The sequence below is a fragment of the Ciconia boyciana genome, chromosome 32, assembly GCF_034638445.1.
Source record: "Ciconia boyciana chromosome 32, ASM3463844v1, whole genome shotgun sequence".
Taxonomy (NCBI): Eukaryota; Metazoa; Chordata; class Aves; order Ciconiiformes; family Ciconiidae; genus Ciconia; species Ciconia boyciana.
In genome coordinates, this window is record NC_132965.1 from 403062 (window position 1) to 430214 (window position 27153).

The following is a 27153-nucleotide window of genomic DNA, read 5'->3' on the forward strand; positions in this document are numbered from 1 at the left end:
CTTTAAGAAGCGGGGTCAGCGCGCTGAGGACCGCACGCCCCTTTAAGGGCAGGGCACGCCCTTTTCACCCTGACCCCGCCCCTTCCGGTCAGGCCACGCCCCCTCCCCGACGCGGTGACGCACCGCCGCGGGGGCGTGGCGCGCAGCGGCTCCCCCCAAGATGGCGGAGCTGGATCTGCTGGGCTCCATCCTCAGCTCCATGGAGCGGCCGCCCGCGGCCGCCGACGGGGAAGCGCGGCGCCGGGCGAGGGGTCAGCGGGGCCGGGGGGCGCGGGGGGACCGGGGGACCGGGGGGACCGGGGGGGGCGGGAACTAACGGGGGGGGGTGGCGGCGCGTCCCGGCCCCTCGCCCTCCTCCTCCTCCCCCCCCCGCGAGCCTCCCGTCACGCTTGGCCACGCCCCCTGGGCGGTGTGGCCACGCCCACCGTGAGAGAACGGCGGCTGGCTCCGCCCCCACCTCCCTGGCCACACCCCCAGAGCGCCTTGATAGGCGTCCGGAATGCTGCTGGCCACGCCTCCAGCCCCACGGTCACGCCCCCTGGCCCCTTGACTGACACCCTGCGGGTCTTACTGGCCACACCCCCCGGCCTCCCCTTGATAGACGTGCGGTGGTGCTGCTGACCACGCCCCCATCCCAGTGGCCACGCCCCCACCCCTGTGGCCACGCCCCTAGGTCTTTAAGCTACCCGTCCTGCATGTGCTGCTGGCCCCGCCCCCAGACCCCTGGCCACGCCCCCCACCATTTGACGGACACCTAGAGGTGCAGCTGGCCCTGCCCACATCTACGTGGCCCCGCCCCCAGCCCCTTGCTGGAAGCCCCAGCGAGGCTTCTGGCCCCGCCCCCGGCCCCGCCCCTTCGTCCCCCACCCCGAGGGGATGGGCAGCAGGGGGTCCCAGGGGTCCTGACCCCCTCCCCTCCCCCAGAACAAGCCGCTCGCGTGAAGAAGCTGCAGGAGCAGGAGAAGCGGCAGAAGGTCGAGTTCAGGAAGAGGGTGAGTGGGGGAGGGGCGCCCCGGGTCCCCCCCAGACGCTTGGGGGTCCCCCAAACTCCTGGGTCCCCTCCTTGACACCCGGGTGCCCCCCCAGTGCCCGGGTGCCCCCCCCCAACACCTGACTCCCCCCCGGGACGCTTGGGCGTCCCCCCCCAGTGCCTGGGTCCCCTCCTTGACACCCGGGTCCCCCCCCAATGCCCCGGTGTCCCCCCCCAAAACTCCTGGTCCCATCCCCCCTTGGGTCCCCCCAAACACTTGGGTGTCCCCCCAACGCCTGGGTCTCCGTCTTGACCCCTGGGTCCCCCCCGAAGCCCGGGTGCCCCCCCCCCCCCCCCCCGCGTCCCTCCTTGACCCTGGGACCCCCCAACGCTCAGGTGCCCCCCCCAACACCTGGGTGCCCCCCGGTGACGCGGTGCCCCCCCAGATGGAGCAGGAGGTCTCCCAGTTCATCCAGGCCAGCGGGGAGCCCCGGCGCCGCTTCCAGCCCATGAGCAAGATCGAGAGGAGCATCCTGTGAGGGGCACTGGGGGCACTGGGAGCACTGGGGGTACTGGGGGGCACTGGGGGCACTGTGGGGGTACTGGGGGCACTGGGGGCACTGGGGGCACTCGGGGGTACTGGGGGCACTGGGGATGCTGGGGAGACATGGGGGAGGCACGGGAGGGGTACTGGGGATACTGGGGAGACACGGGGGAGGCACGGGGGGTACTGGGGACACTGGGAGGGTACTGGGGACACTGGGGAGACACGGGGAGGCACAGGGGGTACTGGGGACACTGGGGGCACTGGGGGTACTGGGGGCACTCTGGGAGCACTGGGGGGCACTGGGGATGCTGGGGAGACACGGGGGGTACTGGGGACACTGGGAGGGTACTGGGGACACTGGGGAGACACTGGGGAGGCACGGGGGGTACTGGGGACACTGGGAGGGTACTGGGGACACTGGGGGGCACGGGGAGCACTGGGGGGGTACTGGGGGGGCACTGGGGGGCACTGGGGGTACTGGGGACACTACTGGGGACACTGGGAGGGTATTGGGGATACTGGGGGCTACTGGGGGGCATGGGGGTGCTGGGGGCACTGGGGGGCACTGGGGATGCTGGGGAGACATGGGGGGGCACTGGGGGGCACTGGGGGGTACTGGGGCACACTGGGAGGGTATTGGGGATACTGGGGGTACTGGGGACACTGGGAGGGTACTGGGGACACTGGGGGGTACTGGGTGCTGGGGACACTGGGGGGCACTGGGGATGCTGGGGAGACACGGGGGGCACTGGGGGGCACGGGGGGGTACTGGGGACACTGGGAGGGTATTGGGGATACTGGGGGTACTGGGGGTGCTGGGGGCACTGGGGATGCTGGGGAAATACTGGGGGTTACTGAGAGGGCCCTGGGGAGGCACTGGGGGCACTGGGGACACTGGGGGGCACTGGAGATGCTGGGGAATACTGGGGACACTGGGGGCACTGGGGAAGCACTGGGGACACTGGGGGACAGTGGGGGGGATACTGGGGACGCCATGGGGGGACATTGGGGACACTGCAGGGGACACTGGGGACACTGGGGCGACACTGGGGGCAGAACCGGACCACCCCGGGGGGGCAGCTCCGCCCTGGGGACACTTGGGGACCCCCTGGGGACGGGGGGGGTGGGGCGTCCCCCATGGCGCTGACCCCCCAGGCACGACGTGGCGGAGGTGGCCGGGCTGACGTCCTTCTCCTTCGGGGACGACGAGGACAGTCGCTACGTCATGGTGTTCAAGAAGGTGGGGGACGGGGGGACGGGGGACGGGGGGGACACGGGGGACGGGGGGACAGGAGAGGACAGGGGACAGTGGGGGGGACACGGGGGGACAGGGGACCCCAGGGGACGGCAGGGAGGGGACATGGAGGGACAGGAGGGGACAGCGCAGGGGACACGGGAGGGACAGGGGACCCCAGGGGATGGCGGGGGGGACACGGGGGGACGGGACAGGGGACCCCCGGGGACGTTGGGGAGGGACAGGGGGACAGGAGATGGTGGGGGGACAGGGGGCCCCAGGGGATGGTGGGGAGGGGACCCGGGGGTGGGGAGGGGCCCCCAGTGTGCAGGGAGGGGAGGGGCCCCCATCTGAGGTGGGGGTGGGGAGGGGAGGCCGGGGCACGGACGTGCGGCGGGGGCTGACGCCCGCGCAGGAGTTTGCGCCGTCGGACGAGGAGCTGGAGGCGTACCGGCGGGGGAGGAGTGGGACCCCGCCCGGGCGGGGAACGCCGCCGCCTCCGGGTAGGTGGGGCTTAACGGGGTGGGGCTGCTGGGCGGGGCCTGGCTAGGGCGGGGCCGCCGGGGTGGGACCGGTGGGGCAGCTGAACCCATGGGGTGGGGGCTGCTGGGGGTGTGGCTTGAGTGGGTGTGGCCCTGGGGCTGTGGCTTATGTGGGTGTGTCCTTGCGGGGTGGGGCTTGGGTGGGTGTGGCCCTGGGGCTGTGGCTAATGTGGGGGTGGCCCTGAGGGTGGGGCTTGCATGGGTGTGGCCCTGGGCATGTGGGTTATGTGGGTGTGTCTCTGGGGGTGGGGCTTGTGTGGGTGTGGTCTTGGGGGGTGGGGCTTGGGTGGGTGTGTCCCCGGGGCTGTGGGTTATGTGGGTGTGGCCCTGGGGGTGGGGCTTGTGTGGGCGTGGCCCTGAGTGTGAGCAGGGGTGTGGTAGCATGGGGGAGTGGGCGGGGCTTGTTGCAAAAGGGGTGTGGCTTGCAGGAGGGGGGTGGGGGTGTGGCTTGCTACTGACGCCCCGCCCCCAGGAGCTGGCAGCCCAGCAGGAGGAGGCGGAGCTTCAGCGTGGCCCCGCCCCTCCCGGCCCCCCCAACGACTACAAGGATAAATACCGGCACCTGATTGGCTCCGACGCCGCCAAAGCCGCCGCCCGCACCATGGAGGCCAATAAGGCTTACGGCTGCGGTGAGCCCGGGGGCCGGGGGGGGCCTGGGGGCACCCGGATGTGGGGGTCCCCTATAGGGGGGGTCTTAGGGCACCTGGATACGGGGGTCCCCTATGGGGGGGTCCCTGGGGACACCCGGATGTGGGGGTCCCCTATAGGGGGGGTCTTAGGGCACCTGGATCCCGGGGTCCGCTATGGGGGAGTCCCTGGGGACACCCGGACACTGGGTCCCCTATTGGGGGGGTCCCAGGGGACACCCAGATGCTGGGTCCCTTATGGGGGGTCCCTAGGGACACCCGGACACTGGGGTCCCCTACGGGGGGTCTCAGGGCACCCAGGCTCCTGGATCCCCTATGGGGGGTCTGGATCCCCTATGGGAATCCCCTATGGTGCCGGGGTCTCCTATGGGGGGGGTCTCAGGGCACGGGGCTGCCAAGTCCCCTATGGGTGGGGGCCCTGGCGGACACATGGATGCGGGGTCCCCTATGGGGGGTCTCTGGGGGCACCCGGGTGCTGCGTCCCTTATGGGGGGGCCCCTGGGGACACCCAGACACGTGGGTCCCTTATGGGGGGGGTCCCCAGGGACCCCTGGATGCCGGGTCCCCTATGGGAGGGGTCCTTGGGGACACCTGGACACTGGGTCCCTTATGGGGGGGTCCCTGGGGACACCCGGACACCTGGGTCCCCATATTTGGGGGTTCCCGGGGTCACCCGGACCTGGCGGGGTTGGAGGGGGTTCCCCAGGGGCTCCCGGGGTCCCCCCCTCACCCCCCGCCCCGTGTCCCCCCCCAGTGCCGGTGGCCAACAAGCGGGACACGCGCTCCATCGAGGAGGCCATGAACGAGATCCGGGCCAAGAAGCGGCTGCGGCAGGCGGAGGACGAGGGGGGGCCGGGGGGCCTCGGCGTAAGAGGGAGGGGGCTGCACCCCCGGGGGGTATTTAACGGGGGGGCGGGGACGCACAAACACACGCGAGGGGCTCATAAAGCGCCTCAGCTCCCGTCCGCGTCCCCGCGTCTGCTTTGGGGGGGACACGGGGGAGACGGATGTCCTGGCTCTGCCCCCCCCCAAAAACAAAAAAACCCCAAGGAGTCAGGGCTCGTCGTGCTCCGGAGCGTTTATTGGGGGGGTTTGTGGGGGTCACCCCCGGGGGGGACGACTTGGTGGTCCCCAGGGGTGACGCGGTGGCCCCCGGGGGGGACTTGGTGGCCCTGGGGAGGGTCACGGTGGCCCCCGTCGGTTCCCGTCCTACTTGGCCCGGGGGTTCCTGAACTTGCGCCCGGCGAATTTGGCCTTGTCCCCCAGCGCCTCCTCGATCCTGGGGGGACGCGGGGTCAGTGGGGGACGGGGGACGAGGGGGGCACAGGCATAAGGGGGGGACACGGGGTCAACGGTGGGGTGACCTGGGGGGACATGGGGTCGGTGGGGGGTACAGGGCTGGGGACAGCCCCAGGGAGGGCCCCAGAGGGGACATGGGGTGTCTGGGGGGACACGGGGACAAGGACAGTCCCAGGGGCTGGGGGGACACGTGGGGATGGGGACAGGCTTGGGGACCCCCCCACATCCTCTTGGGGGGACACAGGGACATGTGGGGGCAGCAGGGATTTGGGGGGGGTGACAGGGGACACAGGGGGGACATTTGGGGACACGGGGGGACATTTGGGGACCCCTCACCTCATCAGCTGGTTGTACTTGGCCAAGCGCTCGGAGCGGCACGGGGCGCCTGTCTTGATCTGGGGGGGGACAGAGGAGGGGGGGGTGACGACAGAGGGTGACAGGGGGTGACAGAGGGTGACACCGGGTGACGGGGGGTGACAGGGGCCCCACCTGGCCGGTGCAGAGCCCCACGACGAGGTCGGCGATGAAGGTGTCCTCGGTCTCGCCCGAGCGGTGGCTGACCATCACCCCCCAGCCGTGGCTCTGGGCCAGCTTGCACCTGGGGGGACACGGGGGGGGGACGCGGGGACGTGGGCTCGCACAAGGGTCGTGCACAGGGAGCCCCCGCTCGAGGGGCCGTGCACGAGGAGCCTCGCACGAGGGTGTCCGTGGCACGAGGGCTCTGCGCGAGGGGCCTGGCACGAGGAGCTTTTGGCGAGGAGCTTTGCACAAGGGGGTTGTGCAAAGGCCCTTGCACGAGGGGCTTTTCAGAGGAGGCTTTGCACAAGAGCTTTGCACGAGGGGCTTCGCACGAGGGTTTTGTACAAGGGGGCTCGCATGAGGGCTTTTCACACGGGCTTCGCACGAGGGTTTTGCACGAGGGGCTTCACAAGGGCTTCGCACGAGGATTTTGCACGAGGGGCTCACAAGGGCTTTGCACAAGGGCTTCGCACGAGGGGGCTCGCATAAGGGCTTTGTACAAGGGCTTTGCACAAGGGGCTTCTCACGAGGGCTTTGTGCAAAGGCCCTCGCACGAGGGTTTTGCACGAGGGCTTTTCACAAGGGTTTTGCACGAGGGGGCTCACACAAAGGCTTTGTCCAAGGTCTTTGCGTCAGAGTTTTGCACAAAGGTTTTGCGCGGGGGGCTCACACAAGGGCTTTGCACGAGGGTTTTGCACAAGGGGCTTCGCACGAAGGTTTTGCGGGGGGGCCTCGCACAAGGGTTTTGCACGAGGGGCTTTTCACAAGGGTTTCGCACGAGGGGGCTCACACAAAGGCTTTGTCCAAGGCCTTTGCGTCAGAGTTTTGCACAAAGGTTTTGCGCGGGGGGCTCACACAAGGGCTTTGCACGAGGGGCTTCGCCCGTGGGTTTTGCACGGGGGGGGCTCACGCAAAGGCTTCGCACAAAGGTTTTGCGGGGGGGGCTCGCACAAGGGTTTTGCACGAGGGGCTTTTCACAAGGGTTTCGCACAGGGGGGCTCGCACAAGGGCTTTGCACGAGAGTTTTGCACGAGGGGCTTCGCCCGTGGGTTTTGCACCGGGGGGCTCACGCGAGGGCTTCGCCCGAGGGGCCTCGCACGAGGGCGTCGCCCGAGGGGCTCGGCCGGCGGGCGTTGCACGAGGACTCACGCCTGGATGGACTCGGTGACGGAGCCGATCTGGTTGACCTTCAGCAGGAGGCAGTTGCAGGCGCGGAGCTCGGCGGCGCGCTGGATGCGCCGGGGGTTGGTGACGGTGAGGTCGTCCCCCACCACCTGGATGTCCACCTGCGCCAGGAAGCGCTGCCACCCCTCCCAGTCGTCCTGGTCGAAGGGGTCCTCGATCGACACCACTGCGGGAACGAACGGCGTCTCCCAGTACGGACCAGTACGGACCGGCCGCCTCCCAGTCGCGGCACGGGGCCAGCTCCCACCCCGCGCCCCCGGGGGCAGCCCTGTGCGGGCGGCTGGGGAGCCCTCCCCTGCCTTCCCAGTCCCTCCCAGTGCCTCCCGGTGCCTCTCAGACCCATCCCAGTCCCTCCCAGTTCCATCCCAGTCCCCCCCAGTGCCTCCCAGTCCCATCCCAGTCCCTCCCAGTTCCATCCCAGTCCCTCCCAGTGCCTCTCAGACCCATCCCAGTCCCTCCCAGTGCCTCTCAGACCCATCCCAGTCCCTCCCAGTTCCATCCCAGTCCCATCCCAGTGCCTCCCAGTGCCTCTCAGACCCATCCCAGTCCCTCCCAGTCCCCCCAGTGCCTTCCAGTCCCATCCCAGTCCCCCCCAGTGCCTCAAAGACCCCCCCGCCCCCGGTGTAGAAGCTATTTCTGCCACCCCGTCCCCACGCACAACCCTGTACGAGCCGCCAGAGAACCCCCACCTCCCTCCCAGTCTCTCCCAGTCCCATCCCAGCACCTCCCAGTGCTTCTCAGTGCCTCCCAGTGCCCTCACCGGGGTAGTTCTTGATGAAGCTCTGGTAGAGCTGCCCCAGCTGCTCCCCCGTGATGAGGCGCTTGGGGTCGGGGGGGGATTTGAAGTCCAGGTCGTAGCGGCCCTCGCGGCAGAACTCGGAGGCCGCCACGTCCATCCCGATCACCACCTTGTCGGGGTACCCGGCCTGGCCGATGGCCGCCTTCAACAGCTCCAACGCTAGGGGGCGCCCTCCCTCTCAGGCTCGCGGATTGGGGGGACCCAAGTGCCCGGGTCCCCCCCTCCCCTCCCCCCCCCCCAGTGGCCCAACCCCACGGACCCACCAGCCCCTTCCATCGAGACCCCAATATCCCCTCCCCCAAGCGGACCCCGAGGGGGGCGGGGGGGGCGGGCAGGGTGTGTCCCCCCCCCATCCCCCTCCCCCACCCCAGGCATCCGGGGCTCCTGCCCTTTCCCGCCCCTCCCCCGCTGCCCCCGTAGCCTTTCTCCGGTTACGGCCACCGGGCCTAATTCTGGAGTTGACCCCGAAACCCAACGCCGGGGGACGGAGCGGGGGGATGGAGGGGGATGGGGGGCTATAAATAGCTCCGAGCCCCCAACCCCAGGGCGGGGGATGGGCGGGCGAGGACCCAGGCGCCCGGCGGACGGGTACCTTCGTTGTTCTCCAAGATGTTGGGGGCGAAGCCGCCCTCGTCGCCCACGTTGGTGGCGTCTTTGCCGTACTTGGCCTTGATGACGCCCTTGAGGCTGTGGTAGACCTCGGCGCCGATGCGCATGGCCTCCCGGAAGGAGGCGGCGCCCACCGGCAGCACCATGAACTCCTGCATGGCCAACTTGTTGCCGGCGTGGGAGCCCCCGTTGATCACGTTGAAGGCCTGGCGGGGGAGGGGCCCCCAGGCGTTCGGGGAGTTCTGCCATCCCCCGTGGTCCTCCCGAAGACCCAACGAGCCCCCAGACCCAGTGACCCCCCCCGAAGACCCAACGAGCCCCCAGACCCAGTGACCCCCCCCAAAGACCCAACAACCCCCCCAAGACTCAACTCCCCAAGACCCAACGACCCCCCCAAGACCCACTGATCCCCCAAGACCCTATGACACCCCCAAAGACCCAACAACCCCCACAGACCCAATGAACCCCCAAAGACTCAATGACCCCCCAAGACCCAACGAACCCCCGAGACCCAATGACGCCCCAAAGACTCCACCCCCAAGACCCAACGACCCCCCAGACCCCATGAACCCCCAAAGACCCAACCTCCTGAGCCCCAACGACCCCCCAGACCCCGTGACCCCCCAAAGACCCAACGAACCCCCAAAGACTCAACTCCCCAAGACCCAACAACCCCCAAGACCCTATGACACCCCCAAAGACTCAATGACCCCCCAGACCCAACGAACCCCCCAAGACCCAACGACCCCCAAAGACTCAACCGCCCCAAGACGCAACGACCCTCCAATGACCCAACGACCCTCAAAGACCCAACGATGCCCCCAACACCCAACGGGGTCCCCAAGACCCAACCACCCCCTCTAAGACCCCCACAATCCCCCAAAACCCAACCGGGTTCCCCAAAACCCAACCGCCACCCCCCCAAAACCCAACCGCCGCCCCAAAAACCTCGCTGGGATCCCCCAAAGACCCAATAACCCCCCAGACCCAACCGGGGCCCTCAAAACCCAACACCGCTCCCCAAAACCCCACCGAGACCCAACAACCCCCCGGGGTCCCCCCCAAATCCTGTGACACCCCCACGGTGGGACCCAGGCGTCCCGGCAGGTACCGGCACGGGCAGGATGAGGTCGGCGTTGCCGGCGAGGTCGGCGATGTGCCGGTAGAGTGGGACGCCCTTCTCGGCCGCGCCGGCCTTGCAGACGGCCAGTGACACCCCCAGGATGGCGTTCGCCCCGAATTTGGCTGTGGGGGGTGGGGGAGGGGGTGAGGTGGGGGACGCAGGCGTTGGGGGAGGGGGAGGTCGCGGGTGGGGGAGGGGAGCTCACATTTGTTCTCGGTGCCGTCCATGTCGATCATGAGCTTGTCGATCTTCTCCTGCTCCACCACGCTGATTTTCTGGGGGGCAGGGGATGGTGTGGGTCAGGGGTTGGGGTCAGACCCCCAAGTGCCCCCCCCCGTCCCTGGCCCCCAGGACCACACGCACCTTCTCCACCAGAGCTGGGCCGAGGGTCTTGTTGATGTGCTCCACAACCTTCAGCACACCTGGGGAGGGGGGTGGGGTCAGGGGGCACAACCTCTGACCTCGGCGTTGTCACCCCACCCCCCAAGGGGGTGGGGGGTTCTTGGGTCTTGGGGTGGGGGAAGTTGTGTCTTGAGGGACCCAGATGGGTCTTGGGGGGGTCACTGGGTCTTGGGGGACCCAGATGGGTCTTGGGGGGGTTGTTGGGTCTTGGGGGACCCAGTTGGGTCTTGGAAGGACCCAGTTGAGCTCTGGGGGGTCTTGGGGGACCCAGTTGGGTCTTGGTGGGGTCATTGGGTCTTGGGGACCCAGATGGGTCACTGGGGGACCTGGTTGGGTCTTGGTGGGGAGTCACTGGGTCTTGGGGGACCCAGATGGGTCTTGGGGGGTCGTTGGGTCTTGGGGACCCAGTTGGGTCATTGGGGGACCTGGTTGGGTCTTGGAAGGACCCAGTTGAGCTCTGGGGTCTTGGGGACCCAGTTGGGTCTTGGGGGGGTCGTTGGGTCTTGGGGACCCAGATGGGTCACTGGGGGACCTGGTTGGGTCTTGGAGGGGTCGTTGGGTCTTGGTGGGGGTCAATGGGTCTTTGAGGACCCAGTTGGGTCTTGGTGGGGTCATTGGGTCTTGGGGGGACCCAGATGGGTCACTGGGGGACCTGGTTGGGTCTTGGGGGTCGTTGAGTCTTGGGGACCCGGTTGGGTCTTGGTGGGGGTCAATGGGTCTTTGAGGACCCAGTTGGGTCTTGGGGGGGTCGTTGGGTCTTGGGGGACCCAGCTGAGCCCTGGGGGGTCTTGGGGGACCCAGTTGGGTCACTGGGGGGGTCGTTGGGCCTTAAGGGACCCGGATGGGTCTTGGGGGACCCGCTTGGGGCCTGCAGGGTCTTGGGGACGTCGCTGGGGTCTCTGGTTGGGTGGGGGGGCCCTGGCCATGCCCATCCCCCCACGTCCCCCCCAGCGTCCCCCCATGTCCCACCTTTGCCCAGGTACCGGCTCTTGTCACCATCACGGAGCTCCAGGGCCTCGTGGATCCCGGTGGAGGCACCACTGGGGACGGCCGCCCGGAAGCGCCCTGGGGGGGGCGGGGGACCGTGACCCCCACCCCCATGTCCCTGTGTCCCCCATGTCCCCCCGTGTCCCTCCATGTCCCCCCCCACGTCCCCCCCCACACCCCCCCATGTCCCACCACCACCCCGAGGTCCCACCGCATCCCACCGAGTCCCCCCGTCCTCCCGTGTCCCCCCGTGTCCCCACGGCCCCCCATCTCCCAATGTCCCCAACACCCCCCACATCCCCCCGTGACCCCCCACGTCCCCAACGCCCCACCACACCCCCCGTCCCCCACAACCCTGAGGTCCCGCCATGTCCCACCAAGTCCCTGTGTCCCCCCACATCTCATCCCCCCCGTGTCCCCGTGTCCCCCACGTCCCCAACACCCCACCACAACCTTGAGGTCCCACCAAGTCCCCCGTGTTCCCCCGTCCCCGTGTCCCCCGTCTGTCCCCACGTCCCCGTGTCCTCCCATCTCCCCATGTCCCCCACGTCTCCGAGTCCCCCGTGTCCCCCGTGTCCCCCACATCCCCCCACGTCCCCAACACCCCACCACAACCATGAGGTCCCACCAAGTCCCCCGTGTCCCCCACATCCCCGTGTCCCCCATGTATCCCCACGTCCCCGTGTCCCCACGTCCCCGTGTCCCCCATCTCCCCCACATCCCCGTGTCCCCCACGTCCCCGTGTGTCCCCGTGTCCCCCCACGTCCCCAACACCCCACCACAACCTTGAGGTCCCACCAAGTCCCCCGTGTCCCCCATGTCCCCTGTGTCCCCCACATCCCCGTGTCCCCCCATCTCCCCCATGTCCCTGTGTCCCCCATGTCCCCCGTGTCCCCTCACATCCCCGTGTCCCCCGTGTCCCCCATGTCCCCCGCGTCCCCATGTCCCCCCACGTCCCCATCTCCCCCACATCCCCATGTCCCCCCATGTCCCCCCACGTCCCCGTGTCCCCCGTGTCCCCCACGTCCCCGTATCCCCTCACATCCCCGTGTCCCACTGTGTCCCCCGTGTCCCCATCTCCCCCACGTCTCTGTGTCCCCCATGTCCCCCGGGTCCCTGTGTCCCCTGTGTCCCCGTGTCCCCCACGTCCCCATGTCCCCGTGTCCCCCGTGTCCCTGTGTCCTCCGTGTCCCCTCACATCCCCGTGTCCCCCACGTCCCCGTGTCCCCCGTGTCCCCGTGTCCCCCTGTGTCCCCGTGTCCCCCACGTCCCCATGTCCCCCGTGTCCCCGTGTCCCCCGTGTCCCTGTGTCCCCGTGTCCCCCGTGTCCCTGTGTCCCCGTGTCCCCCACGTCCCCGTGTCCCCCGTGTCCCCCGTGTCCCCCACGTCCCCGTGTCCCCTGGCCCCGTGCCCCGCGCACCCTTCCCGGTGTGCAGGTCCACCTCCACCGTGGGGTTCCCCCGGGAGTCCAGGATCTCCCTGGCCACGATCTTCTGGATGGACATGGCTGCGGGGGAGGGGCGGCGTCAGGCCCGGGGACCCCCGCGGCCGGGGTGCCCCTCCCCCCCAAAGGGGACCCCGGCATTCGGGGTGCCCCTCCCCAAAAGGGGACGCTGGCATCTGGGGTGCCCCTCCCCCAAAAACGGGACCCCGGCGTCCAGGGCGTCCCCTCCCCCCCAAAAAAAAGGGACCCCGGCATCTGGGGTGCCCCTCCCCCCTCAAAAGGGGACCCAGGCGTCCAGGGCGTCCCCTCCCCCCCCCAAAAAAGGAGACTCAGGAATCTGGGGTGCCCCTCCCCCCAAAGGGGACCCCGGCATTCAGGGTGTCCCCTGCCCTCCCCAAAAGGGGACTCAGGCATTTGGGGTGTCCCCTCCCCCCCAAAAAAGGGACCCAGGCATCTGGGGTGCTCCCCCTCCCCCAAAAGGGGATCCTGGCGTCCAGGGTGCCCCCTCCCCCTCCAAAAAGGGGACTCAGGAATCTGGGGTGCCCCTCCCCAAAAAGGGGACCCAGGCATTTAGGGTGTCCCCTCCCCCCCAAAAAAGGGGACCCCGGCATTCAGGGTCCCCCTCCCCCAAAAAGGACTCAGCCATCTGGGGTGCTCCCCTCCCCCAAAAGGGGACCCCGGCATTGGGGTTCCCCCTCCCCTCCCCCGAGGGGACCCGCGTCCCCGGCCCTCCCTCACCCCCGGCCCTCCCTCACCGGCCGCGGGCTCTGCCTTGGGGCCCTCCCCCCGGGGTCCCCAGGTCTATTTATGCCCCTCCCCCGCCCCTGCCCCCTCCCCCCAAGGGACCAGCCACAAGTTGGGGACCCCGGCGTCCGGCGGGGGAGGGGGACCCTGCGGGGTCGCGGCCGCCCGGGGCTGGTGGCACTTGGTGACGGTCCCTGGGTGGCCCCTCCCCCCCTCCCCTCCCCCGGAGCTATTTTTAGCCCCCCAAAGGTCTCGAGGAAAGGACACGGGAACACGAGACCCCGGGCCCAGGGGGAGGGGCACCCCGGATGCCGGGGTCCCTTTTGGGGGGGAGTGGCCCCCCGGGTGGTGGGGTCCCCCCATGGGGCCTGGAGCGCCCCCTGGGGGCTCTGCGGGGAGTAGCGCCGGCCCTATGGGGGCCATAGGGGATGGGGGGGGATTTACCCCTATAGGGCCTATAGGTTACGGGGAGATCAGCCCTATGGGGGCCATAGGGGATGGGGGGGCGCGGTGTGACCTATAGGGGCTATAAGTTATGGGGGGGATCAGCCCTATGGACCCCACAGGGGATGGGGGGGATGTGCCCTATAGGGCCCATAGGTTATGGGGGGGGATCAGCCCTATGGGGGCCATAGGGGACGGGGGGAGATCTACTCTATGGGGTCCATAAGGGACGAGGGAGGATTTACCCCTATAGGGCCCAGAGCTGACGGAGGGAATCAGCCCTATGGAGTTCATAGGGGATGGTGGGGGCGTGACCTATAGGGCCCATAGGTTGGGGGGATCAGCCCTATGGGGCCCATAGGAAATAGGGGGGGTATTTACCTCTATAGGGCCCATAGGTTAGAGGGAGATCAGCCCTATGGGGTCATAAGGGAGAGGATCTGTGTGAGCTATAGGGCCCATAGGTTATGGGGGAGACCAGCCCTATGGGGCCCATAGGGGACAGGCGGCATCTACTCTATGGGGCCCATAGGAGATGGGGGGATCTGCCCTATGGGACCCATAGGGGACCGGGGATTTACCCCTATAGGGCCCATAGAGTGGGGGGAATCAGCCCTATGGAGCCCCTAGGGGATGGGGGATCTGCTCCTATGGGGTCCAGAGGGGATGGAGAGATCTGCCCTATGGGCCCCATAGGTTGAGTGAGGGGGGAAACAGCCCTATGGGGCCCATGGGGGAGGGCGGAGCTCAGCCCCTATAGAGCCCATAAGTTATGGGGCGTCAATTGTCCCTATGGAGCCCATAGGGAATGGGGGGATGGGGGATTTACCCCTATAGGGCCCATAGGTTATGGGGGGATCAGTCCTATGGGTCCCATAGGGGTCAGAGAGGATCTACTCTATGAGGCCCATAGGGGATGGGGGGAGATTTACCCCTACAGGGCCCATAGATTGTGGGGGGATCAGCCCTATGGCGGCCCACAGGGGATGGGCGGGATCTGCTCCTATGGGGTCCATAGGGGATGGGGGGGGGATCAGTCCTAAGGGGCCTATAGAGGATGGGGGGTGGGGGGTTTACCCCCTATAGGGCCTATAGGTTATGGGTGGGATCAGCCCTATGGGGTCCGTAATGGATGGCAGGTGATTTAGGGCTACAGGACTCATAGATTAGAAGAGGATCAGCCCTATGGGGTCCATAGGGGATGGGGAATCTGCCCTATGGGACCCATAAGTTGATGGGGAGGGGAAACAGCCTCATGGGCTCCATAGGGGAGTGCAGAGAGGGATACACCTACCCCTATAGGGCCCATAGGGGATGGGGGCATCCACTTTGTGGCGTCCATAGGAGGGGCGGGGGGCTCTGCCCCTATGGGGCCCATAGGGGATGGGGAGGGCTCTACCCCTGTGGGGCCCATGGGGGAGGGCGGAGCTTGGCCCCTATAGAGCCCATAGGTTGTTATGGGGGGATGATCGTCCGTATGGGGCCCATAGGGGACGAGGGGAGGATTTACCCCTCTAGGGCCAATAGCTTAGGAGGGGATCAGCCCTATGGGGTCCATAGGGGATGGGGATTTACCCCTATAGGGCCCATAGATTATGGGGGGTCAGCCCTATGGGGCCCACAGGGGATGGAGGGGATTTACTCTATGGAGTCCATAGGGGATGGGGCCGGATGTGTCCTATAGGGCCCATAGGTTATGGGGGGATCAGCCCTATGGGGCCCACAGGGGATGGGGGGGGATCTGCTCCTATGGGGTCCATAGGGGATGGGGGATCTGCCCTATGGGCCCCATAGGTTGAAGGGGGGGAGAGGAACAGCCTCATGGGCCCCATAGGGAGTGCAGAGGAGGACCTATCTACCCCTATAGGGCCCGCAGGGGATGGGGGGCTCTACCCCTATGGGGCCTGTGGGGGAGGGGGGAAACAGCCCTATGGGGCCCATGGGGGAGGGCAGAGCTCGGCCCCTATAGGGCCCATAGGTTATGGGGGGACGATGGTCCCTATGGGGCCCATAGGGGCCGGGGTGTCGGTCCCGTGGGGCCTGGGAAGGACTCGGGGGGATCTGCTCCTATAGGGCCCATAGGGGATGGGGGATGGGCCCTATGGGCCCCATAGGGGCCGAGGGGAGGGGCGGTGGCTCTGACCACTTCCCGGGGAAGTTCCCACCGGGGGGCAGGGCGGGGCCGCCCGGGTCCATGGGCGGGGGAGGGGCAGCCCCGGCACACACCCCTCCCCTCCCCACCCAGACCCCGTTCGGGGTCGCGGCCCCTCCCCTCCCCCTCCCCCCGTTACCCACAATGCCCCGGGGCTGGGGGAGGGGAAAGAGCCTGAGCTGAGGGGGGGGGGGGGGGGGGGCCCGGACGCACCGGGCCGCGGGCCCCTCCCCCGGGGCAGGAAGTGAAACCGCCGCCCCTCCCCTCCCCTCCCCCGGAAAGTCCCGCCCGGGGCTGAGTCAAACCCGCCCCGGCGGCGCGGGAGGCGCGGGACGCGCGTGGGGGAGGGGGGTCTGCAGCGGGGGGGAGGGCATTGCACGGGGGGCGCGAGGTGGAGCACGAGTGGGGGTTGCACGAGTGGGGGGTTGCACAAGGAGGGGTGCATTGCACGGGGGTTGCACGAGGGGGTCCCTGCACGAGGGGAGGGGTTGCACGAGGGGCTGCGTTGCACGGGGCCGTTGCACGAGGGGGGGGTCCCTGCACGGGGGGGGGTCCCTGCACGGGGCTGCCGTTACACGGGGGGGTCCCTGCAGCCGCTCCTGCTGCGCACCCCCCACCTTGGACCCCCGCCCCCACGCGGGGCTGCACGTGGGCCCCCACTGCACGGGGGGGGGGATGGGGTGCATTTCCCCGGGGGGGGAGGAGGTGCATTTCCTGGGGGGGAGCCCTGATGCCCAGGCGGAAGCCCTGGCGGAGGGGGCGGGGCCACAGCCTCACTTGGCGGGGGTCGCGATAACGGGGGTCGCGATAACGGGGGTCGCAATAAAGGGGGTCCCCCGCGCCCTCCCCCGTGGCCGCACGCGGCGGGCGGGGCCCTCCCCGTCGCGCTCACCGCCCGTGGGCGTTGCCCTCAGCCGCAACCCGCCCCCTTCCCCAAACCCCGCCCCGCCCCGGCAGCCCCGCCCCCGCGTAGCCACGCCCCCTCTCCCCTATGAAAGCCGCCGCGCCGCCGCCGCCGGGCCCGTCCCGCCGCCGCGCTCCCCCCCGCACTGCGCAGGCGCCGCTGTCGGGACAAGCCCCGCCTCCCTCCCCGAAGCCCCGCCCCTTCCCGCCGCTAGGCTCCGCCCCCTTCCTCCCTTCCCGCCGCCGCCATGAGCGGGTGGGCGCCCTACGTGGAGACGCTGCTGGCGGACGGCACCTGCCAGGACGCTGCTATCGTGGGCTACCGCGATCCCCCCGCCGTCGGGGCGGCCGCCCCGGGCAAGACCTTCGCTAATATCACGGTAAGAGCCCGCTATCGTGCGGGGGGGGGGGAGGCAGAATTCCTTTTTGGGGGGGGGAAGGCGTTTCCGCCCGGCATGCCCCTCCCCCGCCCCACCCCTCCACCCCCACACCCCCGCTGTCGGCGACGGGGACCGAGGAGGGACAAAAAAGGCAGAAAAACGCGGCGGCTGCCAGCGTGGCCCGGCCCTCCCCTCCCCCCCCCGCCCCGCGAGGAGGGGGCGTGGGGGAGGGGAGCGGGGAGGGGCGCCCCCCCCGCCCCCTCGTGGCTTCATGGGGGACCCGGGCGTGGGGGAGGGGCACCCCCATCGCTGTCCCGCCCGTGTTGGGGTGGGGGAACCCCCATTTCCACCCCCCACCCCCAGTGGGGGTTTGGGGGCTGCCCCTCCCCCCATATATTTTTTGGGGGAGGGGAGCCAGGAGTTGGGGGAGGGGGGATCCCCAAGTGTCCGGCTTCCCCCGCCCCCCCTCGGATTTTAGGGTGTGGGGGGGCGACCCCCGGGCGTGCGGCTGCCCCCTCCCCCCTCCGTCCCCCGATATTTTCGGGGGGACGCACGTGGTTCCCCTCCCCCACCCCGTCCCCTGGAAAAAGATGGGGGGGGAGGGTGGAGGTGGGGGGGGTAAAGGTGGGGAGGTGCCCCTTAAAAACCCCCACCCCACCCCCAGACCTGCCAGATACCTCGGGAGAAAAACATAAAAATGCGCGGAATGTGGGCACTTCCCCGTGGGGGAGGGGCGGCCGGGGCTTCCTGTGGGGAGGGGCGGGGTGCGCGCATCCCCTTCCCCTTCCCCCCCCCTCCCCCCCAGGCGGGGAAACGGGGGGCAGGGTCGGAAGTCGGGGGGGGTGTCCGTGGGGGGGTGTCCGTGGGGGGGAGGGGTCCGTGGGGGAGGGGCCGCCGTGACCTTTGCCCCGCAGGCGGCGGAGGTGAGCGCGCTGGTGGGGAAGGAGCGGGGGCCGCTGCTGGTGAACGGGCTGACGCTGGGGGGGCTGCGCTGCTCCGTCATCCGCGACTCCCTGCTGGTGGAGGGCGAGCACAGCATGGACCTGCGCACCAAGAGCGCGGCCGGCGCCCCCACCTTCAACATCACCGCCACCATCACCAACAAGAGTGAGACCCCTCCCCCCACCCCGGTGTCAGCTCCCCCCCGCCACCCCCCACCCCGGTGTCACCTCCCCCAGCACCCCCGCCACCCCCAGCCCGGGAAACTTGGCCCATCCTGGCACCCAGCCCCTCCCCCACACGTAGTGGCACCCCCCTGGCACCCCACCCCTCCCCCGTCACCCAGTGTCACCTCCCCTGGCACCCTCCTGTCACCCTGGTGTCACCCCCTGGCAGCCCTGCCCCCCCGTCACCCCAGTGTCACCCCCAGCACCCCCAGCCCGGGAAACTCGGCCCATCCTGGTGCCCAGCCCCTCCCCCACACGTAGTGGCACCCCCCACCCCGTCACCCCTGCCACCCCGGTGTCACCTCCCCAGCACCCAGTGTCACCTCCTGGCACCCCCAGCCCGGGAAACTTGGCCCATCCTGGCGCCCAGCCCCTCCCCCACACGTAGTGGCACCCCCCCTGGCACCCCCGCCCCCTCCCCCCGTCACCCAGTGTCACCTCCCCTGGCACCCTCCTGTCACCCCGGTGTCACCCCCTGGCACCCCGCCCCCCGTCACCCTCTGTCACCCTGGTGTCACCCCCGGCACCCCCAGCCCGGGAAACTCGGCCCATCCTGGTGCCCAGCCCCTCCCCCACACGTAGTGGCACCCCCCGCCCCCCCGCCCCGTCACCCCCTGCCACCCCGGTGTCACCTCCCCAGCACCCCCGTCACCCCGGTGTCCCCTCCCCCTGTCACCTCCTGTCACCCCGGCACCCCCAGCCCGGGAAACTCCCCAGCCCCTGACCCCTCCCCCACACCTGGTGTCACCCCTGTGCCCCATCGCATCACAGCGCCCACCCCATCGGTGTCACCTCCCCGTCACCCGCTGTCACCCCCGGTGTCACCTCCCCCCAGGCCACCCTGTGCCCCCGATGGCAGCGGCCCTGTCACCGCTGTCCCCCCCGCTGCCCCCGTGTCCCCAACACCCCTGTCACCCCTGACCCGCTTCCCCTCCCCACCTCCCTGTGTCTGTGTCTGGGGCTCCCCCGCCCCCGTGTTTGGGGTCTCCCTCCCCCTCCCCCTTTCTGTCTGGGGGCTCCTCCTCCTCCCCCTGTGTCTGGGGGGTCTCTCCTCCCCACCCCCTCTGTGTCTCAGGGCTCCCCCTCCCCCCGCTGTGTCAGGGGCTCCCCCTCCCCCACCCCCTGTGTCTCAGGGCTCCCCCTCCCCCCGTGTCTCAGGGCTCCCCCCCCGCTGTGTCAGGGGGTCTCTCCTCCCCACCCCCTCTGTGTCTCAGGGCTCCCCCTCCCCCCACTGTGTCAGGGGTCTCCCTCCCCACCCCCTCTGTGTCTCAGGGCTCCCCTGCCCCCCACGCTGTGTCAGGGGGTCTCCTCCCCACCCCTCTGTGTCTCAGGGCTCCTCCCTCCCCCTCTGTGTCTCAGGGCTCCCCCTCCCCCGCTGTGTCAGGGGGTCTCCCACCCCCTCTGTGTCTCGGGGCTCCCCTCCCCCCTCTGTGTCTCAGGGCTCCCCCTCCCCCGCTGTGTCTGAGGGGCTCCCCCTCCCCCGTCTCTGGGGCTCCCCCTCCCCCCATCTCTGGGGGTCTCCCCCCGCTGACGCGCCCCTCCCCCCGCAGCGATAGTGCTGGTGATGGGCAAGGAGGGCGTCCACGGCGGCTGCGTCAACAAGAAGTGCTACGAGATGGCCAACCACCTGCGGCGCTCCCAGTACTGAGGGGCCAGCGGGAGCCCCCCGGGGCTACCAGGAGCCCCCCGGGACCAGCGGGAGCCCCCCGGGACCAGCGGGACCGCCGGCGCCCCTCCCCCCTCCTCCCTCCCCCCCGCCCCGCTGCCGGCAGCAATAAAGACGCTTTGCGGGGAGACGCTGTGTTGGGGGGTGTGGGAGCTGAGGCGTGGGGCGGGGAGGGGGATGTGGGGCTGTGGCGTAGGGCGGTGGGAAGCCACAAGGGGGCAGGGATGGGAGCGTGGGGCTGAGGGGTGGGGTGGGGATGGGGATGTGGGGCAGCAGTCAGGCATGTGGGGCAGGGAAGGGGTGTGGGGCTGTGGTGTAGGGCGGCAGGAAGCCACAATGGGGCAGGGATGCGGGTGTGGGGCTGAGGGGTGGGGTAGGTCAGCCGTGTGGGGCTGAGATGTGGGGCTACAGCATAGGGCAGGGGGTGCACCTGGGGAGGGATCTGGTGAGCATCTGTGGGGCAGGCATGTGGGGAATGGGCCCCGCCACGTAGATGTGGGGCAGGGGCGTTGGAGGGGGACGGCAGAGGCGTGGGGCAGAGATATGGGGTTCCGCTGCATACGTGTGGGGCAGGGCTGGGGGGCTCTGCTGTGTACGTGTGGGGCTGGGCTCCACCATGCTCGTGTGGGGCAGGGCTACGGTGTGGGGCTCCGCCACAGCTAGGGCGCGGCGGGAAATCTGCTGTGGACATGTGGGGCAGGGCTGTGGGGCCTCTGCTGCGCGCATGTGGGGCAGGGAAATGGCCTTTACCATGTATGTGTGGGGCAGGGATAGGGGGCTGGGCAGCATGCGTGGGGAGCTCCGTCGCAGATGTGTAGGGCAGAGATGGGCTTGACAGCATACGTGTGGGGCAGGGCCGTGGGGCTATCTGTGGGGCAGGGCCGTGGGGTGGGGAGTGCTCCCGGACGCCTGGGTCCAAGGGTGCTGCGCCGCGCCCTGGGGTCAAAGTCCGCTGTGGGGCCGGGGTGAAGCCGCGTCACCCACCCCCCTCCCCCCAACCCCACAGGAGCCGAAGTTGGGGGGCAGGGCCTTTATTGGGGGGCCGGGGGGGGGGGGGTTGTGCTCACCGGGGGGCTCCGCCGGCGTGGCTGTGGGTCAGCCGGGGTCCACGCAGCGCCTGTGGTACGCTATGGGGCAGAAAGAAGGGGTTAGGGGGGAGTTGGGGGGCTCCTGGCAGGTGCAGGGCAGGATGCACAGACATGGTGTGGGTCCCCTATGGGGGAAGCCAGGTGTTCGGGCCTGCCCCCCAAGTAACTCTCACCCCCCCACAATGGGGATCTATGGGGCTGCCCCACCTTCACCCCACTCCGGTGCCTGCCTTGACTGGGAACCCGGGTGGTTCTGGGGGGTGATGTGGGCCAGGGACCAAGGGGGGTGTGGGGGCAGGGGGGTGATGTGGGGCAGAGACCCAGATCTCCAGGCTGGTTGTGGGGTGGGAGGGGGGAAAATGGGGCAGGGACTCAGATCTCTGGCCTGGTTGTGGGGCTGGGGGGTGCTGTGGGGCAGGGACCCAGGCATTTGAGCAGGTGACGTGGGGCAGGGTGATGTGGGGTGGGATGGGCAAGAGGGGGTGATGTGGGGCAGGGACCCAGATCTCTGGGCTGGTTGTGCGACAGGGACCCAGGTGTTTGAACAGGTGCTGTGGGGCAGGGGGGGTGATGTGGGGCAGGATACTGTGAGGCAGAGGGGTGCTGTGGGGCAGGATGCTGAGCGGCAGGATGGTTGCTGTGGGGCAGGGGTTGCTGTGGGGCAGGATGCTGAGGGGCAGGGGTGCTGTGGGGCAGGATGCTGAGCGGCAGGATGGTTGCTGTGGGGCAGGATGCCGTGGGGCAGGGAGTGCTGAGAGGCAGGGGGGTTGCTGTGAGGCAGGATGGTTGCTGTGGGGCAGGGTGTGCTGAGGGGCAGGGGGGTGCTGTGGGGCAGGATGCCGTGGGGCAGGGGGGTTGCTGTGGGGCAGGTTGCTGTGGGGCAGGGGTTGCTGAGGGGCAGGGGGGTGCTGTGGGGCAGGGGGGGGCTGTGGGGCAGGGGGTTGCTGTGGGGCAGGGTGTGCTGAGGGGCAGGGGGGTGCTGTGGGGCAGGATGCCGTGGGGCAGGGAGTGCAGAGGGGCAGGGGGGTTGCTGTGGGGCAGGATGCTGAGGGGCAGGGGGGTTGCTGTGGGGCAGGATGCTGAGGGGCAGGGGGTTGCTGTGGGGCAGGGGGTTGCTGTGGGGCAGGGGTTGCTGAGGGCAGGGGGTGCTGTGGGGCAGGGGGTGCTGTGAGGCAGGGGTTGCTGTGGGGCAGGATGCTGTGGGGCAGGGGGGTTGCTGTGGGGCAGGATGCCGTGGGGCAGGGGTTGCTGTGGGGCAGGGGCCCAGGCGTCCGGGCGGGGCGGAAGCGGCTCCGGCGCCGTCGAGGCCTTATAAGGGCAGCCACGGCGGCTCGGGCGCTTCCTCCCCCTCCCCCCACCCCACGCTGAGTCACGGGGGGGCCCAGCCCCCCCCGGCCCCACGCAGCGGGGGAGGGGCCCGGATGCGCCCCATGGCGGGAGCGCGGCTGTGGGGGCTGCGGTGGCGGCCGTTGGGCCGTGGGGCGGAAGGAGCCGCCCCTCCCCCCGCCGACGGAGGGGGACACGCAGGCGTCCGGGCCCCCGAACCGCCCCCTGCCCCACAGCCGATGTGGGGCAGGGGCCCGTGTGGGGTGTAAGTGGGGCAGGGGATGAGGGAGCTGGTGCTGTGGGGCGGCTATGGGGCAGGTTGGAGGGGGCGGGGAGGCCGTGGGGCTGGTCGAGCTGTGCAGGTGATGTATGGGGCAGCTATGGGGCAGCCATGGCTGGTGGGGCAGGTTGGAGGGCAGTGGGGCAGCCATGGGGCGGCTATGGGGCAACTGGGACAGGTTGGAGGGCTGTGGGGCAGCTGTGGGGCAGCTGAGGCTGGCTGGAGGGCTGTGGGGCAGCCGTGGGGCAGCCATGGGGCAGGTTGGAGGATTGTGGGGCAGCTGTGGGGCAGGTTAGACCAGTGGAGAGTGGCACGGGGGCACCGTGGGGCAGGCTAGACAGCAGTGGGGCGGCCGTGGGGCTCATTGAGCTGTGCGGGCAATGTACGGGTGTGCTGTGGGGCAGCTATGGGGCAGGTTGGAGGGCACTGAGGGGCCATGGGGCTGGTCGAGCTGTGCAGGTGATGTATGGGGCCGCTATGGGGCAGCCATGGCTGGTGGGGCAAGTTAGAGGGTGGTGGGGTGGCTGTGGGGCTGGCTGGACTGGGTGGGAGCAGCGTGGGGGGAACTGTGGGGCAGCCATGGGGCAGCTATGGGGCAACTGGGGCAGGTTGGAGGGCTGTGGGGCAGCTGTGGGGCAGGTTAGATCGGTGGAGAGTGGCACAAGTGTGCCATGGGGCAGCTGTGGGGCAGCCATGGGGCAGGCTGGAGGGCAGTAGGGTGGCTGTGGGGCTCGAGCCGTGCGGGTGATATATGGGGCAGCCGTGGGGCAACCATGGCTGGGGGAGCAGGTTGGAGGGCACTGGGGTGTCTGTGGGGCTGGCTGGACTGGGTGGGAGCGGCATGGGGGGGGCTGTGGGGCAGCCGTGGGGCAACTCCCAGTTGGAGGGTTGTGGGGCAGCCGTGGGGCAGGCTAGACAGCAGCAGGGTGGCTGTGGGGCTGGTTGAGCTGTGTGGGCAACATATGGGGGTGCTGTGGGGCAGCTATGGGGCAAGTTGGAGGGCACTCAGGCAGCCGTGGGGCTGGCCGAGCTGTGTGGGTGATGTATGGGGTGGCTATGGGGCAGCTGTGGGGCAGCCACGGCCAGTGGGGCAGGTTGGAGGGCTGTGGGGCAGCGGGGGGGGAGGGTTACACTGGTGAAGAGCGGCACGGGTGTGCCGTGGGGCAGGTCGGAGGGCTGTGGGGCAGCTATGGGGCAGCTGGGGCCAGTGGAGGGCAGTGGGGCAGCTGTGGGGCAGGTTAGTCCGGTGGAGAGTGGCACGGGTGTGCCGTGGGGCAGCTGTGGGGCAGGCTGCAGGGCAGTGGGGCGGCCGTGGGGCTGGGTGAGCTGTGTGGGCAACGTATGGGGGTGCTGTGGGGCAGCTATGGGGCGGCTGTGGGGCAGGCTGTACCTTCCCCAGGCCTGTCACCCTGACACCGCGTCACCCTGTCACCTGTGGCACCGCACACCAGGTCACCCTGTCACCCATGGCACTGTGTCACCCTGTCACCCGTGGCGCTGCACACCGTGTCACCCTGTCACCGTGTCACCCTGACACCCGTGTCACCCTGACACTGCACACCAGGTCACCCTGTCACCTGTGGCACTGTGTCACCCTGTCACCGTGTCACCCGTGGCGCTGCACACCGTGTCACCCTGTCACCATGTCACCCTGTCACCTGTGGCACTGTGTCACCCTGTCACTGCACACCAGGTCACCCTGTCACCCTGACACCCGTGGCACCACACACCAGGTCACCGTGTCACCCTGTCACCGTGTCACCCGTGGCACCGCACACCAGGTCACCGGGTCACTGTGTCACCCTGTCACCCATGGCGCTGCACACTGTGTCACCCTGACACCCGTGGCACTGTGTCACCCTGTCACCCGTGGGACCGCACACGGTGGCACCATGTCACCTCTAGCCCTGCCTTGGCTGTCACCCGTGGCACTGTGTCACCCTGTCACCGTGTCACCCTGACACCACACACCAGGTCACCGGGTCACCCTGTCACCCGTGGCGCTGCACACCGTGTCACCCTGTCACCGTGTCACCCTGTCACCGCACACCAGGTCACCGTGTCACCCTGTCACCCGTGGCGCTGCACACCGTGTCACCCTGTCACCGTGTCACCCTGTCACCTGTGGCACTGTGTCACCCTGTCACTGCACACCAGGTCACCCTGTCACCCTGACACCCGTGGCACTGTGTCACCCTGTCACCCGTGGGACCGCACACGGTGGCACCGTGTCACCTCTAGCCCTGCCTTGGCTGTCACCCATGGCACTGTGTCACCCTGTCACCACACACGGTCATGGTGTCACCCGTGTCACCACACACCGTGGCACGGAGTCACCTCCAGCACTGCCTTGGCTGTCACCCTGTCACTGCACACCAGGTCACGGTGTCACCCTGTCACCCGTGGGACCGCACACGGTGGCGCCTCTAACCCTGCCTTGGCTGTCACCCTGTCACCGTGTCACCTGTGGCGCTGCACACCGGGTCACCGTGTCACTGTGTCACCCGTGGCACTGCACGCTGGGTCACCCTGTCACCGTGACTCCCTGTCACCCGTGGCATTGCACACCGTGTCACCCTGTCACTGTGTCACCTGTGGTGCTGCACACCGGGTCACCGTGTCACTGTGTCACCGGGTCACCCTGTCACCGTGTCACCCTGTCACCTGTGGCGCTGCACACTGGGTCACCCTGTCACTGTGTCACCCTGTCACCCGTGGCGCTGCACACCGGGTCACCCTGTCACCATGTCACCTGTGGTGCTGCACACCGGGTCACCCTGTCACCGTGTCACCCGTGGTGTTGCATGCTGGGTTACCGTGTCACCCGTGGCACTGCACGCTGGGTCACCCTGTCACTGTGTCACCCTGTCACTGTGACTCCCTGTCACCCGTGGCGCTGCACACCGGGTCACCCTGTCGCCGTGTCACCTGTGGTGCTGCACACCGTGTCACCGGGTCACCCTGTCACCCGTGGTGCTGCACACCCTGTCACTGTGTCACCCTGTCACCGTGTCACCTGTGGTGCTGCACACCGGGTCACCGTGTCACTGTGTCACCGGGTCACCCTGTCACCCGTGGCGCTGCACACCGGGTCACCCTGTCACCGGGTCACCCTGTCACCCGTGGCGCTGCACACCGGGTCACCCTGTCACCGGGTCACCCTGTCACCCGTGGCGCTGCACACCGGGTCACTGTGTCACCCTGTCACCTGTGGCGCTGCACACCGGGTCACCCTGTCACCGTGTCACCCTGTCACCGTGTCACCCGTGGCGCTGCACACCGGGTCACCCTGTCACCCATGGTGCTTGCTGCACACCGGGTCACCCTGTCACCGTGTCACCCTGTCACCGCACACCGGGTCACCCTGTCACCCATGGTGCTTGCTGCACACCGGGTCACCCTGTCACCGTGTCACCCTGTCACCCGTGGTGCCCCACGCCGCGCCTGGCACTGTCACCCACAGGATGCCGTCCCCTTACGCAGTCCCTGTTGGGCTCCAGTACCTGACCAGTACCTCCCAGTTAGAACCAGTACCGGGCGTACCCCGGAGGTCCCGGTATGGACGGGGGGGCCCCAGTGCTCCCAGTGCACCCCGAAGCACCTCCCAGTGGCCACCAGTGCCCCCCAGCACGCTTCCCAGTGGCTCCCAGTATACCCAGAGTGCCTCCCAGTACAGCTCACCGTGCTTCCCAGTATCTCCCAGTGCCCCCTACTCCCTGCTAGTGCCCCCCAGGACCTTCCCAGTGCCTCCCAGTACCCCCCAGTGCCCCCCAAAGTGCCTCCCAGTATCTCCCAGAGCTCCCCAGTGCCTCCCAGTACCTTCCCACTACCTCCCGGTATACCCAGGGTGCCTCCCAGTGCTCCCAGTACACCCCAAAGCACTTCCCAGTACCCCCCAGAGCACCTGCCAGTATCTCCCAGCACCCCTACTGCCTCCCACTGCTCCCCAGTACCTCCCACTGCCCCCAGTACATCCCAGTGCCCCCCAGTACCCCCCAGGACGCCTCCCAGTGCCTCTCAGCACCCCCCAGAGACCCCTAAAGTGCCTGCCAGTACCTTCCCACTGCCTCCCAGTGCCCCCAGTACACCCCAGGGTGCCTCCCAGTGCCCCCCAAAGTGCCTCCCAGTATCTCCCAGAGCCCCCTAGTGCCTCCCAGTACCTTCCCACTGCTTCCCAGTATACCCAGGGTGCCTCCCAGTGCTCCCAGTACACCCCAGAGCACTTCCCAGTGGCCCCCGGTCCCCCCCAGTGACCCTCAGAGCACCTCCCAGTATCTCCCAGAGCCCCCCAGTACACCCCAGGGTGCCTCCCAGTGCTCCCAGTACACCCCAGTGCCCCCCAGAGTGCCTCCCAGAGCTCCTACTGCCTCCCAGGGCCCCCCAGTACTTCCCAGTGACCCCCAGAGCACCTCCCAGTATCTCCCAGCACCCCTTAGTACCTCCCAGTATCCCCCAGTACCTTCCCACTGCGCCCCCCAGCGCTCACCGCCCGGGTACAGGCCTGGGCAGGCAACACAAGGGTGCTGAGCCGCAGCGACATGGCGATGGCGATGGCGGCACCGGCACCGGCACCGGCACCGGGGGGCTCCGGGGGCTGCGGCGGGGCCGGGCCGGGCCGGGCCTCGTCCCGTCCCCTCCCGCCTCCGCCTCCGCCTCCTCCTCTCAGGGCCGGCTGCCCGACAAGATGGCGGCGCCCG

The 27153-nt window shown here is 69.3% G+C and overlaps 3 protein-coding genes across 4 annotated transcripts; 2 read left to right on the forward strand and 1 right to left on the reverse strand.

Moving 5' to 3' along the window:
* Positions 1–160: 160 nt before the first annotated feature.
* On the forward strand, positions 161–5081 carry SPAG7 (sperm associated antigen 7). The gene is made up of 7 exons (XM_072848606.1): positions 161–251; positions 925–992; positions 1417–1505; positions 2673–2757; positions 3766–3922; positions 4695–4807; positions 5076–5081. The coding sequence occupies exons 1-7, from the start codon at positions 161–163 to the stop codon at positions 5079–5081; spliced, it is 609 nt and encodes a 202-aa protein (XP_072704707.1).
* On the reverse strand, positions 5001–27139 carry ENO3 (enolase 3). 2 transcript variants are annotated; one of them, XM_072848676.1, is made up of 13 exons: positions 26916–27139; positions 20830–20889; positions 12284–12370; positions 10846–10941; positions 9838–9896; positions 9680–9749; positions 9463–9596; positions 8335–8557; positions 7704–7901; positions 6908–7109; positions 5729–5837; positions 5576–5634; positions 5001–5219 (listed from the first exon to the last, which is right to left on the reverse strand). In XM_072848676.1, the coding sequence occupies exons 3-13, from the start codon at positions 12366–12368 to the stop codon at positions 5150–5152; spliced, it is 1305 nt and encodes a 434-aa protein (XP_072704777.1). In that variant the 5' UTR covers positions 12369–12370; positions 20830–20889; positions 26916–27139; the 3' UTR covers positions 5001–5149. The 2 variants fall into 2 exon arrangements, with proteins under 2 accessions (XP_072704777.1, XP_072704778.1); XM_072848677.1 differs by lacking the exons at positions 20830–20889; positions 26916–27139 and adding an exon at positions 16540–16558.
* Positions 16654–19890, forward strand: PFN1 (profilin 1). The gene is made up of 3 exons (XM_072848678.1): positions 16654–16930; positions 17845–18037; positions 19647–19890. The coding sequence occupies exons 1-3, from the start codon at positions 16799–16801 to the stop codon at positions 19742–19744; spliced, it is 423 nt and encodes a 140-aa protein (XP_072704779.1). The 5' UTR covers positions 16654–16798; the 3' UTR covers positions 19745–19890.
* Positions 27140–27153: the final 14 nt, after the last annotated feature.